Source organism: Mytilus californianus, unplaced genomic scaffold, assembly GCF_021869535.1.
Source record: "Mytilus californianus isolate M0D057914Y unplaced genomic scaffold, xbMytCali1.0.p SCAF_7, whole genome shotgun sequence".
Lineage (NCBI taxonomy): Eukaryota > Metazoa > Mollusca > Bivalvia > Mytilida > Mytilidae > Mytilus > Mytilus californianus.
The window spans coordinates 40,027,453-40,043,037 of NW_026262723.1; the positions used below are offsets into that span (position 1 = coordinate 40,027,453).

The following is a 15,585-nucleotide window of genomic DNA, read 5'->3' on the forward strand; positions in this document are numbered from 1 at the left end:
AATAAAACGTTCTTGCTCAATCCTTTGTCGCTTTGAAGGTGTCATGCTTGTCATCCTAAGCCTAAGCAATGTGATACTATAATTTGAATTTCAAAATGACTGAGTGACGTTTTTGACGCACTGGTCAACTCCACAGATTTTGATATAATCAATATAATATATTACAGTAAATACGAGCGAAACATATCTTTATAAGTAAAGAATTGCCGCATAAAAATTAAATACGCGGAAAATGGCAAATTTCACGAAGTCTAGTCTGATTAATCATTTTACAAAAAAAAAAAAAAAGTGCAAGCAAAGGGGGGGCGTACGCCCTCTACACCCCCCTCTGGATCCGCCACTTCCACGGAACAAAGCTCTGTAGGGTATTATGTTTTTGACCTGTCAGTCTTGTTCTTGTCATCGCAACTCCTCTGAAACCACACCACAGAATTTTATGAAACTTTGTAGATAATAAGGACATACTATGTAGATGTGCATATCGACAGAAATTTTTATCAGTTTACTGTTGTAGGAGTTTATATGAGTCTTTGAACTTAGGAATCTGGTGAGATTTTGTTTTCCCAATACAATGTGGGGGTGTGGGGTATGCGAGCGTGCTCACAAAGGTTCTTTAATTTTTATAAAGTTTTATAATTTTATAATATGATATACATCAACAAATGACCACCACTGAATTACAGGCTACTGACTTTGGACACATGTTTATCCATTTCTTTCCTTAGTTTGAGCCCTGCTAGCATTTACATGTATTTTGATGAGTGGTTGTTAATAATTAATTTCTCAAAAAAATTACAAGGTGCTTGATGACTATGACTCTGGAACAATTGATTCCATCTTTCATAATTTACCACCAGCTCTAAATCAACTAAGCAAAACCCTCACCCCCGCCTTTTCATTCCCTGGAACTCTATTAATTGACTGGATATTGCAGTATCCTTACTTTTACATGTTGTATAAATTTCATGTGATTACTGTATGGTGTGGGTTTTGTTATTGTTGAAGGCCATTATGTGACCTGTAATTGCTTACATCTTTTTATTTTGTGGTCTTTATTAGTCCCCTACCGACGAAGTTAAAGGGGACTTTAGGTTTGCACTTCGTCCGTCTGTGTGTCTGTCCGTCTGTCTGTCCTTCTGTCAGTCCGGCAAATCAGATTTCCACACTTTTTTTCTTCGTTCTTGAAGATATTGATTTGATATTTGGTATATAGTTTTATCATGACAAGTTATAGATCAAGTACAAATTTTGTTCAGGTCTGATGATTAAATCCAGAGTTATGGACCATAACTCTGGACCATATCTAAAATTAGAGTACTATGTTAAACCATATTTCTGTACAAAGGGAGATAACTAATTTTTTAAAAGACATTCTTTGTTCAATTATTTGAAGAATTTTTTGGCAGGTTTGTTAGTTATTTAGTATAAACTAATCTTCTGACTGCTATATATATTAAAAAAAAATATGAAGAGAAATCTGTATATATTTCAATACATTACATTGTGTAGATAAAAGTTGTTGACATTTTATAGATAAGTTACAAATCTAAATTAGTTTGTGACAAATGAAAGAAAAAATATTTGGAACTATTAATTATATTTGATTATAATTTGAAAATAGATATACACTGTATTACATCATATCTAATTTTAGAGAACTATTAATCATATCTAATGTTTTTTTCATCATGCTTATACGATATTGATTAATAATTGGTATATAGTTTTATCATGACAAGTTACAGATCAAATTCAAATTTTTTTTTCGGTCTAATAATTTTGTGCAGAGTTATGGTCCTTGGACTTGAAAAATTCACTCATATAATCAGTTTTCCACACTGTTTTTAGTCATGCTTGAAGATATTGACATGATATTTACTTTTTGTTTACACCATGGCAAGTTATATAACAAGTTAGCATTTTGTTCCAGTATAATGAATTTTTACCCGGTAGGGGACTATGTATTGCCATGCAATACTCTCAGAATGCTTGTTGATATTTGTTCAAGTGGCAACAATACCACATCTGGAGGATTAAACAATACCTTGTATTTTTTCCTAGAAACCATGCAGAACATACAATGTGATACTGTTAAAATCACCCTTGAATTTTTAGCCAATGTTGCATTGGTGATTTGGGTGGTTCACTTTGCATTTTTCAAGGGTAATATGTCATTCTTTGGTTTCCTGTCCCAAACCAGAAGCCTGTAATTTAGTGGCTGTCATTGGATGCTGTCTGCCATATTTGTTTTTTGTTTTTAAATAAATTGGGCCATTGATTTTCTTGTTTGAACTGTTTCTCATTCTGCAATTCTCAGGGTCTTTTATTGCTTATCATATGATGTATGGGTTTTGCTCATTGTTGAAGGCCATACTGTGATCTATAGTTGCTTACATCCACATCCTTGGGTTTCTAATGGATAGTTGTCTAATTAGCAGTCATACAACATCTCCTTTTTCTTTGGGTAATTTACTTTTCTGTATTCAGTACAAGTATTTATTTATGAATGATTTAATAGCCCTTTCTCAGCACATAAGATCAACTCTGGTTTTTGGTGGGGTTAGTGTTGCTCTGTCTTTAGTTTTCTCTGTAGTGTTTCTAGGATCTCTTTGTCTTTTTGTAGTTTTTTGCCAGTTGGTCAGTTTCTTTTCAACTTATGAGTATCCCATTGGTATCCTTCGCCTCTAATTTATGGTAATATCCACTTTATTTAGATGTTTTATTAAGGTGAAATCCACTTCATTTATAATCGGCTTGTCATGGATGTACCAAACATAATGAAGACTTGACAAGAAAATTTAATTTAGTTTTTATTTAACAAATACAAAATAAAATTAACAAAATATTCAAAAAAATATTCAAAAATTACCCTTGGCAAAAGTAATATCTAATATCTCCAGAAATAAATATGCTTTGTCATTGCATAAAGTATTACATGTATACAGAATTGTAAACTCATAAATATGTCAACATTTTTTTTCGTCAACTATTTTAAATGCTCAAAAAATTACTGCATGAAAATTTTTTTTTTACATGCAATTTGTTCACAAATACAAACCCAACAGTTTAATTACAAATGATGCTCTGTAAAAATCATTACATTCATCTGAACTCAGCAAAATAATTGTATGAATCACAATTTGGAAAATACTGGCATGAGGTCCCATTTCAATGTTACATAAATAATGCACCAATAATGAATGACTAAATAAATAAAATAATAATATGTCGCACTTCTATATTGTGCATCAAAAATAGCACTACAAAATTAAATAAAGTTCAATTTAGTGGATTTCAATATGTAAATAATTTTTTCTACAATATGTAAATAATTCATATATATGTCAATTCTCATAATTTTAGGATTTTAGAATGAATATTTCACTGCACCATCCATAGGAATAAATACTTCTTAAAAGTTCACGAAAATCTGGTATGAACAAATAATTCTAGAATTACTAATTCCACTGCATTTTGCAGCCATTTTATTTTTTTTACATCCAACATCTTCCTTTCAAACAAAGACAAATAGGATTTAGTAATTTGTTTATTTATCTTAAGATTTTTTTCAAGATAAATCACTCAAGGTGATCAATGATTCATATTTGATCTGTAAATAAAGTTTTTTATTTTAAATATTATCAGTCAGCAAGTTATGAACTAACTTAAATTGGTAAGAAGCATTAAAAACTATTTGAAAATGAAAAGATTTTTGAATTAAAAGTCCAATCCAGTTTTGATTATCAAAATTACAGAAAAAATATAGTTTTTACTTCATGACAAACACCATTTCATAGTCCAATACTGGAAAAACATCTTTGAATATGATACACAGCTCATTTGATGTGCAATGCTGTTATTTTGGAATTATCTCCCCTGACAAATGTCTCATGATCTCCTGGAACTTTATGAATGGTTATTTTCTTCTCACATACCTGCAATTAAAATAATTTTAATGTTAATGTACATATATCTGTATTTGAATTAAGAATGTGTAAAATTTCTGCAATGCAATTATACTTTGCTTAACATTTTTATTTAATGAAATATCATATGAACTGACTGTTTTGTTTTCAAATATTTTTTAAATTTCATCATTTTCTGACATTTTTGTAAAATTTGTAAAATTCTATGGAACTTTGCATCTTGCCTGCCCTTGCTGTAATCAATACAAAAATTAAATCTTTGATTTGAAGTTAGGTTTTTCTCATTAGCATAACAGATCCTAACACATTCTTGGAGTCATAATGATCAATTGAAGCTAAAACTAAACATGTGTAGTAAGAATTTGTTTTTTTCTGTTCAACGTAGCTGGTCGTGCCTAACTAATATTTAGTAAACTCATTGACTCTGTGATCTAAAAAATTACGTACCTGCTGTATCCCATAATCCTCAGTAGCAGTATCATCAGAATTAGTACTAGCTTTTAATAAGGTTACTTCACATTTAATCAATCCATTTAGCCTATACACCTCTGACATTATCAATCTATGCAAAAATCCCCTGGCAGCCATCTTTATATCATCTTGATTCTTAAATAATGTTGTTGCCATCAGTATTTCAGATGTTAGCTGCATTCTGTTGTCGGTGTCTGGCTGTGCTAGAAGGTTTTGGTAGACCTGAAAATTAAACATATACTTTCTGATAAAAATATTTAACTCAGTACTATGAATATGCCAATCTTTCCTTTTTTGTAAATTCTTAAAATTCTCAAAATATTAGGGAGGTCAACTGAGCAAATGAATAGACATTAAAAGGTCATTAATATATTGTTCATAGTAGTAAATGCCTTTATAGATGAGTTTTCTTGTCAATATCATATGTGTTTCCTATTAGAACTCTGAAACAAGAAAATCATATTTATTTTGCCATAAATTACATTAATTTTAGAATTGACCATTCATAACTGGAGCACATAAAGTATTTTTATGATCAAATATGTTTTATGTGCCAAGACATTTTATTAATAACTGATAGCAATTTAAATTGTGTAGGAATTTTTTGATTATGTAGGATTTTTTTTTAAAAGAACTAGAAAAAGGAAAGTAAATCTTGTCATAGAACATATAAATGGGAACCATTTAAAAGTATAGTTTCTCTATATCTCTATATTAAAGTCAACCATTAGTTGTGATCAGTCAAAAGAAAGGCTGTGTGTTAGACTGTAACCAAATGACACAAAAAGCCTTAAAAAAATAAGATATCTACATCTGATCAATAGATAATTGTCCATACAGTGTGTCAGGCTTTATTTACCTCAGTATTTTGTCCCGGTAAAAACATCTCTAAGAATGCCATCAAGGCTGCAGTTTCAGCCGCCTCCTGGTTGTCAATAGTTTTGGCACTCCTGTGTGCACCAGTGTGTGTAGATACAAACGAGTGTGACCCATCCAATAAATACAGGTGTGCTACATTGTGTTCTGATTCCATTTGAAGAGTCATCTCCATGGCAACCATAGCCCCAAATGAATATCCACCAATGAAGTAAGGGCCTTTGGGTTGTACCCCTTTTAATTGCTAAAATGATAAAAATTCATAGATCATATTAACTGCTGTAACAATTTTTAGGTCACCAAATTCAAATTTGTTATAATATATGACAATGTGTGTTCGGCACTTGTATTATTTCAAGATTCATCACAAAAAAAGTTACATCAAATAGAAAAATTTCTAAATATCCAAAGCACTACATTTCTTGATGGATTGTTATGAACTTTATATCAGCAATGTCTGGGACAAGTTAAATAAACTGTTATCACCTATTTGTAATTTTGATAATGCAAATGTTGAAATTAAAATAGCAATACTTTAATATGTAAGTTATGCAAATATTCAAAGTGGATGAACCATGACTGAAAGTACATGGCTAAACAATCTCCATGGAATGAGATGTGCCAATGCTAATACAACTGCATACCAAATACCATTGACTTATTATAAGTCGTTCCCTTTAAACAAACCTAAACACAAACATTAACTTGTAAACTATGTAAAAGTTTCAAAGTCAATGAACCATGATCAGGGGTGGGGCTATATAATCTCCCTGGAAACGATAGTTGCAAATGCCAATAAATTTGCATACCAAATATCATTGACTTAACATTAGCAGTTCATCTTAAACTGATCTAATCACAAACTAATACATGTAAACTAAGCAAACGTTTCAAAGTAAATAGACCATGACTGAGGGGGCGGGGCCAAATATTCTCCATGGAAATGAGATGTGCTAATGCTTATAAAACTGAACACCAATTAACATCGGCCTATCACTAGTGGTTCCCCTTGAACTGACCTAATCACACCTAATACATGTTAACTTAGCAAAATTTTCAAAGTCTATAGACCATGACTAAGGGGGCGGAGCCAAATAATCTTCATGGAAATGAGATATGCCAATGCTTATACAACTGCATACCAAATATCATTGACCTACCACTAGTGGTTCCCCATAAATCGACCTAATCGCAAACTAATACATGTAAACTATGAAAAGTTTCAAAGTCAATAGACCTTAACTGAGGGGGTGGGGCCAAATAATCTCCATGGTAATGAGATGTGCCAATGCTAATACAACTGCATACCAAATATCATTGACCTACCACTAGTGGTTCACCATGAACTAGACCTAATCACAAACTAATACATTGTTGACGCCGGAAACAGCATACCTTTGTCTCGCTTTTTGACTCTGTCAAGGCGAGACAAAAATCAGTACTGATCAATTATTTTTTTCAGGAGTAATGTCCCTTAGAAATGTAAAAACTATAGAAAATTGAGTTCCTCTATATTTTAAGACTTTTCCATAAGTCCTATTGTAATTCTTTATTTTTGCCACTTGTGAGGCAACTGTACCACCATGCAAACATGTTGCACTATAGATATTAAAGATTGAACTTTACAAGAATTTTAAAGTAGATTCCCTTTGTAATATTACCTGAATATAATAAGAAGCCTTTGATGACACTGATTCTACTGGGACATCTTTTGTACATTGAAGACCATATACTGTACATGTCATGTGACTAGCTACTTCCTGTAGACTGGTTATGTCCCCTAAAGCATGAAAATAAGGAATTTTATAGGGTTTTTTTACTTTCTGTCTGTTTTTATTCTAAAATTAATTATTGCTCTTTTATAAAACAGTCACTATATAAAACCTTCAAGAAAAGTAACACACCTTCGAAGTCAAAAACTGAGACCTTTGAAAGCAGCTACATTCTTGACAGGACAAATTGAAAAAAAAGTTTTCTTTTTTAGGTTTCATTCCATTTACATAAATAAATTATTGAGTAATAATACCAAGTCGTTATTATAATACCACTCATTCCGATTGAATTTTGTCAAAATGATCTCAAAAACTTCACTTTCAACTGTTATTCTAATTTTACAGTTTAAAATCATGCAGTTGTAATTTTATGTACAGCAATTGCATTTTAGGATATTCTCAATATTCTGTTTAAAAATATCAGCTTTTATAACCAGATATTAAATCATCTTTACCTTCAATTGGATGGACTAAAAATATTATTTTGTTGTTGCCTTCCACTTTCTTCATCAGGACAAGACTTTCTGTTGGCATTAAGGAATCCATGTTAAATCTATGGATGTAATTTCTCTGCAAGTCAGGTGACTGTTCCTTGCCACCTTTATCAGATGCACTTTTTGGGGATGCCAATTCCTTTAATTTTGATATGGTCAGTTGTCTTATTTCTCTCATAGACAAAGAAATATCAAAGTCTCTTTCAAGGGTCTGTTTGACTTCTACTCCCATCAGAGAATCCAGTCCTAAATCACCTAGACTGGTATCAGCTTTTATTGAAGATGGATCTTTAACACCTAAAACAGTACATACAAATACATGATTACTATTAGAGTCTGTGTCTATGCTGAAGGGTTTCTTTTTCATTTTTTAATGGAACATCTCCTGTTTTGTTCGTTCTACTTTAGTTAAATGCTTTTTAGTGGTCCTTGCTACTTTTGTACTTGTCTAGCATGCATTTTTGACTAAATTTCATTACCCTAAAACTGAAATTGGTAACGTTAACATAAATTTTGTTCACATTTACATTTATTTTTTTTTGTTAGCAGTACTAATTCAGCATAATTATCTGTACTAAAAAAATAAATGAATGCAATAATTTTTTCTAGTAGATAACTAAATTAATCACCTAATATATGACACACTGCTTCTACAAGATTGCCTTGAGCATTGCTGGATGATACATTCCTTAGTTGTTTCTCTGCTGGCACAAAACTAGATACAACTGGCTGTGACTGGTTCAAAAACTGGTCCAAGACATTCAAACATGAGTTCATCCTCTGAGGTAAAGTACCACCTATTACTGTATCATTGGTTCCCATGGTTTCCAAAACTACACCAACATCTCCAATGGCACCCCACTGTATAGCTAAAGCTAGAAAAGATTTAAATTTGGATTAATTAAGACTTTCTGTAACTGTTACAGCTATAAAGATTTGAGACTGACCAAGAAGCCTACATTGTTTACAAAATACTGATTAGTGTGTTTCATAAAAAAAAGTGTGGTAGCACTGTGAAAACACTACATAAATGCTGTCACCCTTAAAAAAACGGACCTGGGTTTTTAGATACCCAACGAATCTAAATATTCTTAGAAACAAAAACCTTTCTATACTCCTAAACACAATTTGCAACTATTTGGGTTCCTAATATAACTTATATTTTTATAAGTAGTTTGTGTTCCAAATCGGGGCTATTGCAGCAAAAAATGCATGGGAGGGTTGAACACAACATAATTATTTTTCTGTGAGTAATAGGGGTGAATGCAATTCTGTTACAAATGAAATTAAACTAGAGGCTCTTAAGAGCCTGTGTCGCTCACCTGATTCTACTTTGGTTTTGGAAATCATGTAAAAATAGATTAAAATCATAACAGATACCCTAATAATGAGTGAGGCCAAATTTGGTTTAATATTGGTCCTGTAATTTAATAAAAAATCCTGGTGGCCATCTTGAACAGTAAATCGGCAACAAAGTAGCAACACTTAATCAGCACCTCATAAGAAACATTTATGCCATGTTTTGGTTTCATTCCATTCAGTGCACCTCTAGAAGAAGCATTTGTATGTATTTCCCATAGAGTCTTATGTTAAAGGAAGTCCCCCCATTGGCGGCCATCATGGATGAAGGATCAGCTTCAAAGTAACAAAACTTAGTCAGCACCTCATAAGGAACATTCATGAAATGTTTGGTTTCAATCCATTCAGTATGTGGTTCTCTTAAAGAAGACATTTGTATGTATTGTCCATAGGGTCCTTTGTTAAACATTGTCCCCATCCGGCAGCCATCATGGATGAAGGATCAGCTTCAAAGTAACAACACTTGGTCAGCACCTCAAAAGGAACATGCATGCCATGTTTGGTTTCATTCCATTCAATGGTTCTCTAAAAGAAAACATTTGTACGTATTTCTCATAGGGTCCTATGTTAAACTAAGTCCTCCGCTGGCGGCCATCTTAGATTATGGATCGGCTTCATAGTAAAAACACTTGGTCAGCACCTCATAAGGAACATTCATGCCATGTTTGGTTTCATTGCATTCAGTGGTTCTCTAAAAGAAGACATTTGTATGTATTTCCCATAGGGTCCTATGTTAAACTAAGTCCCCCGCTGGCTGCCATCTTGGATGATGGATCAGCTTCAAAGTAACAACACTTGGTCAGCACCTCATAAGGAACATTCATGCCATGTTTGGTTTCATTCCATTCAGTGGTTCTCTAAAAGAAGACATTTGTATGTATTTCCCATAGGGTCCCATGTTAAACTAAGTCCCCTGCTGGCGGCCATCTTGGATTATGGATCGGCTTCAAAGTAACAACACTCGGTCAGCACCTCATAAGGAACATTCATACCATGTTTGGTTACATTCCATTCAGTGGTTCTCTAAAAGAAGACATTTGTATGTATTTCCCATAGGGTCCCATGTTAAACTAAGTCCCCCGCTGGCGGCCATCTTGGATTATGGATCGGCTTCAAAGTAACAACACTCGGTCAGCACCTCATAAGAAACATTCATGCCATGTTTGGTTTCATTCCATTCAGTGGTTCTCTAAAAGAAGACATTTGTATGTTTTTCCCATAGGGTCCTATGTTAAACTAAGTCCCCCGCTGGCGGCCATCTTGGATGATGGATCCGCTACAAAGTAACAACACTTGGTCAGCACCTCATAAGGAACATTCATGCCATGTTTGGTTTCATTCATTCAGTGGTTCTCTAGAAGAAGTTCAAAAATGTAAAAAGTTAACGCCAACGCCGGACGACGACACGGGACGACGGACGCCAAGTGATGAGAAAAGCTCACTTGGCTCTTTGGGCCAGGTGAGCTAAAAAAGGTGTTGTCTAAGACCTTTTCCCAGCCTCTACTTTTTTGCTGAAATAGCTCTCACCAGAAACTCTTCCCTCTGAATCTACAATGTATAGCATCAAGAAAAGTTCTATTGTTGGGTCAAAAACAATATTTTGTGCCACCATAATAGATGTAAAGCCTGTCTTGTTGTTTTAACTTTACTTGCAAGTAAGATGCCAAACTTGCATCATGGCATTAGGTTTAAATAACACACTATTTTACCTGGAAATCCATTTTCTTTTCTATCTTCACAAATCCTTTCCATAACAGAATTTGCATATCCATAATTTGATTGGCCAGCATTGCCACGCCCACAGCTCACAGATGAGAAAACAACAAACCAATCCAAACTGTTGTTGCATAGTTGTCTAGTAGCTTTATCTAAATTGATTGTTCCAGACACTTTTGGTTTGCAAACTGCATCAAAGTTATCTTTTGTCAAATTTTCCAAGAATCCATCTTGCAACACCTGCAAATTTTAAAAACAAATACCTTCTGTATACTTTTGATTAAAAGTTCATTCATTTATTTATTACACAATTCAATAAAATTTGAAAAATAGGAAGCAAGGTGAAAAGAAGCAAAAATATTCTTCTATATGTAATATATGTAATTATAAAAAAAAATAGGTTTTTTTTGTTCTTTCTATCACAAATGAAAAAGACAGGAAAAAATCTTTTTATTTATTAAGTTTCCCCTATAAGCTACTGAATAGGTAGTTGATCATTTCAAAGAAATTCATATATAAATTAAAGAACAGAGTTCCAATGTCCCCCGAGTTGCACATATTTTATATTTTCAAGGGGCATAACTCTTTTTAAAATAGTCGATCGTCCACCATTATAGAACTAGTCCGAGATATTGCTGATATTAACCTATAGTATAAGTTTTATAAAAATCTGGCAAGAATTGTACCCGTGAGAGTGCTAACGAGGCCATTTTCCATATGACTCTTTTTAAAAAAGTCGATCGTCCACCATTATAAAACTTGTCAGAGATATTGCTGATATTAACTTATAGTATAAGTTTTATAAAAATCTGGCAAGAATTGTACCTGTGAGAGCACTAACGAGGCCATTTTCCATAAATTTAATATTTCCAAGGGGCAAACTCTTTCAAAAAAAGTCAATCGTCCACCATTATAGAACTTGTCTGAGATATTGCTAATATAAACCTATAGTATAAGTTTTATAAAAATCTGGCAAGAATTTTACCTGTGAGAGCGCTAAAGAGGCCATTTTCCATAAATTTATTATTTCCAAGGGCATAACTCTTTTAAAAAAAGTCGATCGGCCACCATTATAGAACTTGTCCGAGATATTGCTAATATTAACCTATAGTATAAGTTTTATAAAAATCTGGCAAGAATTGTACCTGTGAGAGCGCTAACAAGACCGGAGGGACAGATGCCCAGTATTTCCATGTCCCCTGCAACACGTTACGCTTGGGACAATAAATCAGAACTCTACTTACCATAGCTAAATGGAAGACTCCTCCTACAGGCCCCAAATTAGTTGATTCCTCAATAAGTTTAGTAGCAGCTTGTTTATCCACAATATCAAGTGATGAGATCATAACATTGATCCCTTTTCGTCTCCATTTTTCAAGTTTCCTAGCCTGGTATCCTGTCTTAATTCCTGATCTTGATGTGAGGATCAGATTCCTGGCCCCTCTATCAATCAACCATTGACCTAATTCTAGACCGAATCCTCCAAGTCCTCCTGTTATTATGTAGGACTTATTCTGGTCACAGTAAGTCCTAGGTAGAGCAGGAATCACAGGATAGGTGGTATTTGTAGAAATATCTTGAACCTATCAAAAATAAAAGAATCATATTAAGGTCAGGTTGAGGATTAACGGGAATAAAGATTTTGTTTGTGCTGTAAGGAGGGTCAGTGCTTGACAATGGATCATGTAGGATTTTGTGACAGAAAATTGTAACCTCAAGTCTGGGTCTGCAATTTCATTATCACATCATATTGATTGAATGATTGGTGATTGCTTTATGCAGCATCAGCACATAAAGGCTATATCACGGTGAGCTATTTCAATTAATTAACAAAAAACAGTTTTAAAAAGCAGTCAAACAGTCTTTCATTTTCTTATCACATCACATAAATAAATGCAAGAAAGAAGTACAAAGCTTAAATTTACTGCTTTTTTTCTTCTATGAGTTAACAGACATACTGTGGATTCATTAAAATTCACGAGGTAATCATAAATTTTTGGGGATATAGGTGAACCATGAATTCAAGTATGAACTCAAAAAAGTACAATAAAGGTTTTTATGAACAATATTGTTAAAACCATGAAAAAGGAGTATCCATTAAAAAAACAATTTTCCTCAATCAACGAAAACAATTGGTACCAACAAAAATAATTGAATCTATATCTTTATACCTTTAGAAGAACTTTTCCTATATGTTTTCCTTGTGCCATGAATCTGAATGCTTCTTCCACCTGACTGTTGCTGAACACTGTTGACTTAAGAGGTCTGACTGCTCCTGATTGTATCCCTTTGGTCAATAACTGAGACACCTCTAACCAATCCTGATTATCATCTTCAAACAAGGCATCCAACAAAATACCATGGAAACTGATATTCTTCAAGAAAACAGACATTCCTATAAGAAAAATTATAGTAGATTATCATTTCATGATTTTTTTTTCAGCCCAGTAAATTTTTTTAAAATATAGCATCAGCAAACACATTTGCAGAATTTCAAAACAAAATCTGATTAAAAAGTAAAATAACAAAAATACCAAACTCCAAGTGTCACGTAATAGAAGTTCCTTCATAATATTAGTTCCAAATGGAATAAAGATTCTGGAATATTATTTCCACTGGAATAAATATTACAGTATATGTTCCTAACGGAATAAATGGTATAGAATATTTGTTCCATGAGGAACAGATATTATGACATTGTTTATAACAAAGTTTCCAGTGGAACTTCTGTTAGGTGGAACAAAAATACATTGACACAAGGAACATTCAAGAAGGAGAGACCTCTAACAAATGGCAACATCAAAAGCTCAAACACATCAAATGAATGGAAAGCAACTGTCCAATTCCTGACTTGGTACAGGCATTTCCTTAAGTAGAAAATGGTGGATTAAACCTGGTTAAAGGAGTGGAGTCAAATATTTTTTTTTTTATCATTATTTGAATCTATTCAGAAATAGAGAGACATTATCACTTTTTTGGAATCTGCAACACTTGATCTACTGACGTCATACAACAATCAGTTTTCTTCTTTTCGCATCAGATAATTTCTCTTGAGACATCCAAAATTTTACAGGAACTGTTATGTGCAGAAATGGCGAATAAATAGTAATAAGGTGTATTCAATTTATGATGACCATCACTTGTTCTTAAAACTCATCCCTGTGTCTGTTTAAATCAAATCACATTCATCTCTGGAATTACAAAATACATACCCAAAGGAGTATTATTGGATAGATCAAATTTTCCAATTTCTAAGAATCTTCCGTGCTGAGCTAGAATTCTTATGCTTGCCTGCAGCTTCTCTTCTGACAATGAATTCAGGATCACATCAACCCCTAAAAGCAAAAAAAAAGAATACTCAGTAGTCTTGGGAATTATTTCAAATTTACCTATTTCAGAATAAAACAAGATGTACTGTGAATAATAATCATTTATGATAATCTGACTACAAGTATTCAGTAAACAGAGGAGGATGAGCACTGGATTAGAAAACGCTTCACATATACTGTTATCATGAAAATTTTCTCTGAGGGTTATTTTTGCTTTTTTGCAATCACTTGATGCAGAACATTATCTGCAGTTTGTACATTTTTCATTTGATCCTGCAGAATTTTCTACCATAGAGTAGGTAACCTGTCAAAAAATCATATACTCTGAAGTCCAAAAGTCGGTAATACGAAAATAGTCTTTTACTGTGAACAATTTCTGAAGCTTATATCAAATAAGACAAAAGTACATCCTTCAATAAAGTCCTACTTCTTTTAAAAATGTTAATCCAATACAAATTCAAATTTTTCCAGGGAATGCCACTTTTATAATGCAAAAGAAATGGGGATTTGGGGAAACCAAAAGACATACCTTTTCCCTTTGTCACTTTCATTATATGTGATGCAAAGTCTGTTGACCTTGAATTAGTGAAATGCTTATCGGAAAGCTGAGGAAATCGTTGTTGCAGATATGCCTTCTTTTCTGTTGATCCAACACTTGTAAATACTTCACAGCCATGGTGCAAGGCTATAGATATTGCAGCTTGTCCAACTCCTCCACTCCCAGAGTGGATAAGAACTCGATTTCCAGGTTTTATCCTGCCCCTTACAACCAAGGCATAATATGCTGTTGTATAGACTACAGGTACTGTGGCTGCATCGTCTAAAGACCAGGTATCTGGTATAGACCACAGAAACTTCTTACTTACATCTATAGTTGTTGCAAGACCCTAAAATAAAATAACAATAAGCTTAAAAATTATTGTAAAAATATGGAGTTTTCGGAAGTAAAATTTGCTGTGATCAAAAAGCTATCTTCTCCAATTGTAAGGTTTTTATACGACCGCAAAAAAATTTTTGTGGTCGTATATTGGTATGACGTTGGCGTCGGCGTCGTCGTCCGAATACGCATTAGTTTTCGCACTCTAACTTTAGTTTAAGTGAATGGATCTCTATGAAACTTTACCATAAGGTTCAATACCACAAAAGGAAGGTGGGGATTGATTTTGGGGGTTATGGTACCAACAGTTAAGGAATTAGGGGCCAAAAAGGGGCCAAAAATAAGCATTATCTAGTTTCCAGACAGTAACTGTGGAAAGGTGTATGGATATCTCTGAAATTATACTACAAGTTTCCATATCACAAAGGGATGGTTAGGATTTGCTTTGGGGGGTTATGGCTCAAACCGTTTAAGAATTAGGGGCAAAAAAGGGGGAAAAACAAGGTTGTTCTGGTTAATGGACAAATACTTTAGTACAAAACATAATTTAAAGCAGTGTAAGGGAGATAAATCAAATACATCATTGAAATTATCTCCCTTACACTGCTTTTAAATTATGTATAAAGTAATGGTTAATGAACAATTAAGATAATTTAAAACAGTGTAAGGGAGGTAATCCAAATACAACGTTTTGGTTACTTCCCTTACACTGCTTTTAAATTTTGTTTAAAGAAATGCATATTTATAAAGGAAGACCAGTAAAAA

At 33.2% G+C, this 15,585-nt stretch overlaps 1 protein-coding gene across 1 annotated transcript in view; it reads right to left on the minus strand.

Annotated features, from left to right (window-relative positions):
• Positions 1-2,797: 2,797 nt before the first annotated feature.
• LOC127709394 (fatty acid synthase-like) overlaps positions 2,798-15,585 on the minus strand; it is a 34,633-nt gene continuing 21,845 nt past the window's right edge. Inside the window, exons 19-29 of the mRNA XM_052214900.1 lie at positions 14,473-14,830; positions 13,827-13,949; positions 12,786-13,009; positions 11,859-12,197; positions 10,608-10,854; positions 8,169-8,414; positions 7,501-7,836; positions 6,935-7,053; positions 5,257-5,517; positions 4,374-4,619; positions 2,798-3,935 (exon numbers count right to left, since the gene is read on the minus strand). Of these exons, the coding sequence (XP_052070860.1) occupies positions 3,837-3,935; positions 4,374-4,619; positions 5,257-5,517; positions 6,935-7,053; positions 7,501-7,836; positions 8,169-8,414; positions 10,608-10,854; positions 11,859-12,197; positions 12,786-13,009; positions 13,827-13,949; positions 14,473-14,830 (2,598 nt within the window). The 3' untranslated portion in view covers positions 2,798-3,836. The remainder of the gene's footprint in view (positions 3,936-4,373; positions 4,620-5,256; positions 5,518-6,934; positions 7,054-7,500; positions 7,837-8,168; positions 8,415-10,607; positions 10,855-11,858; positions 12,198-12,785; positions 13,010-13,826; positions 13,950-14,472; positions 14,831-15,585) is intronic.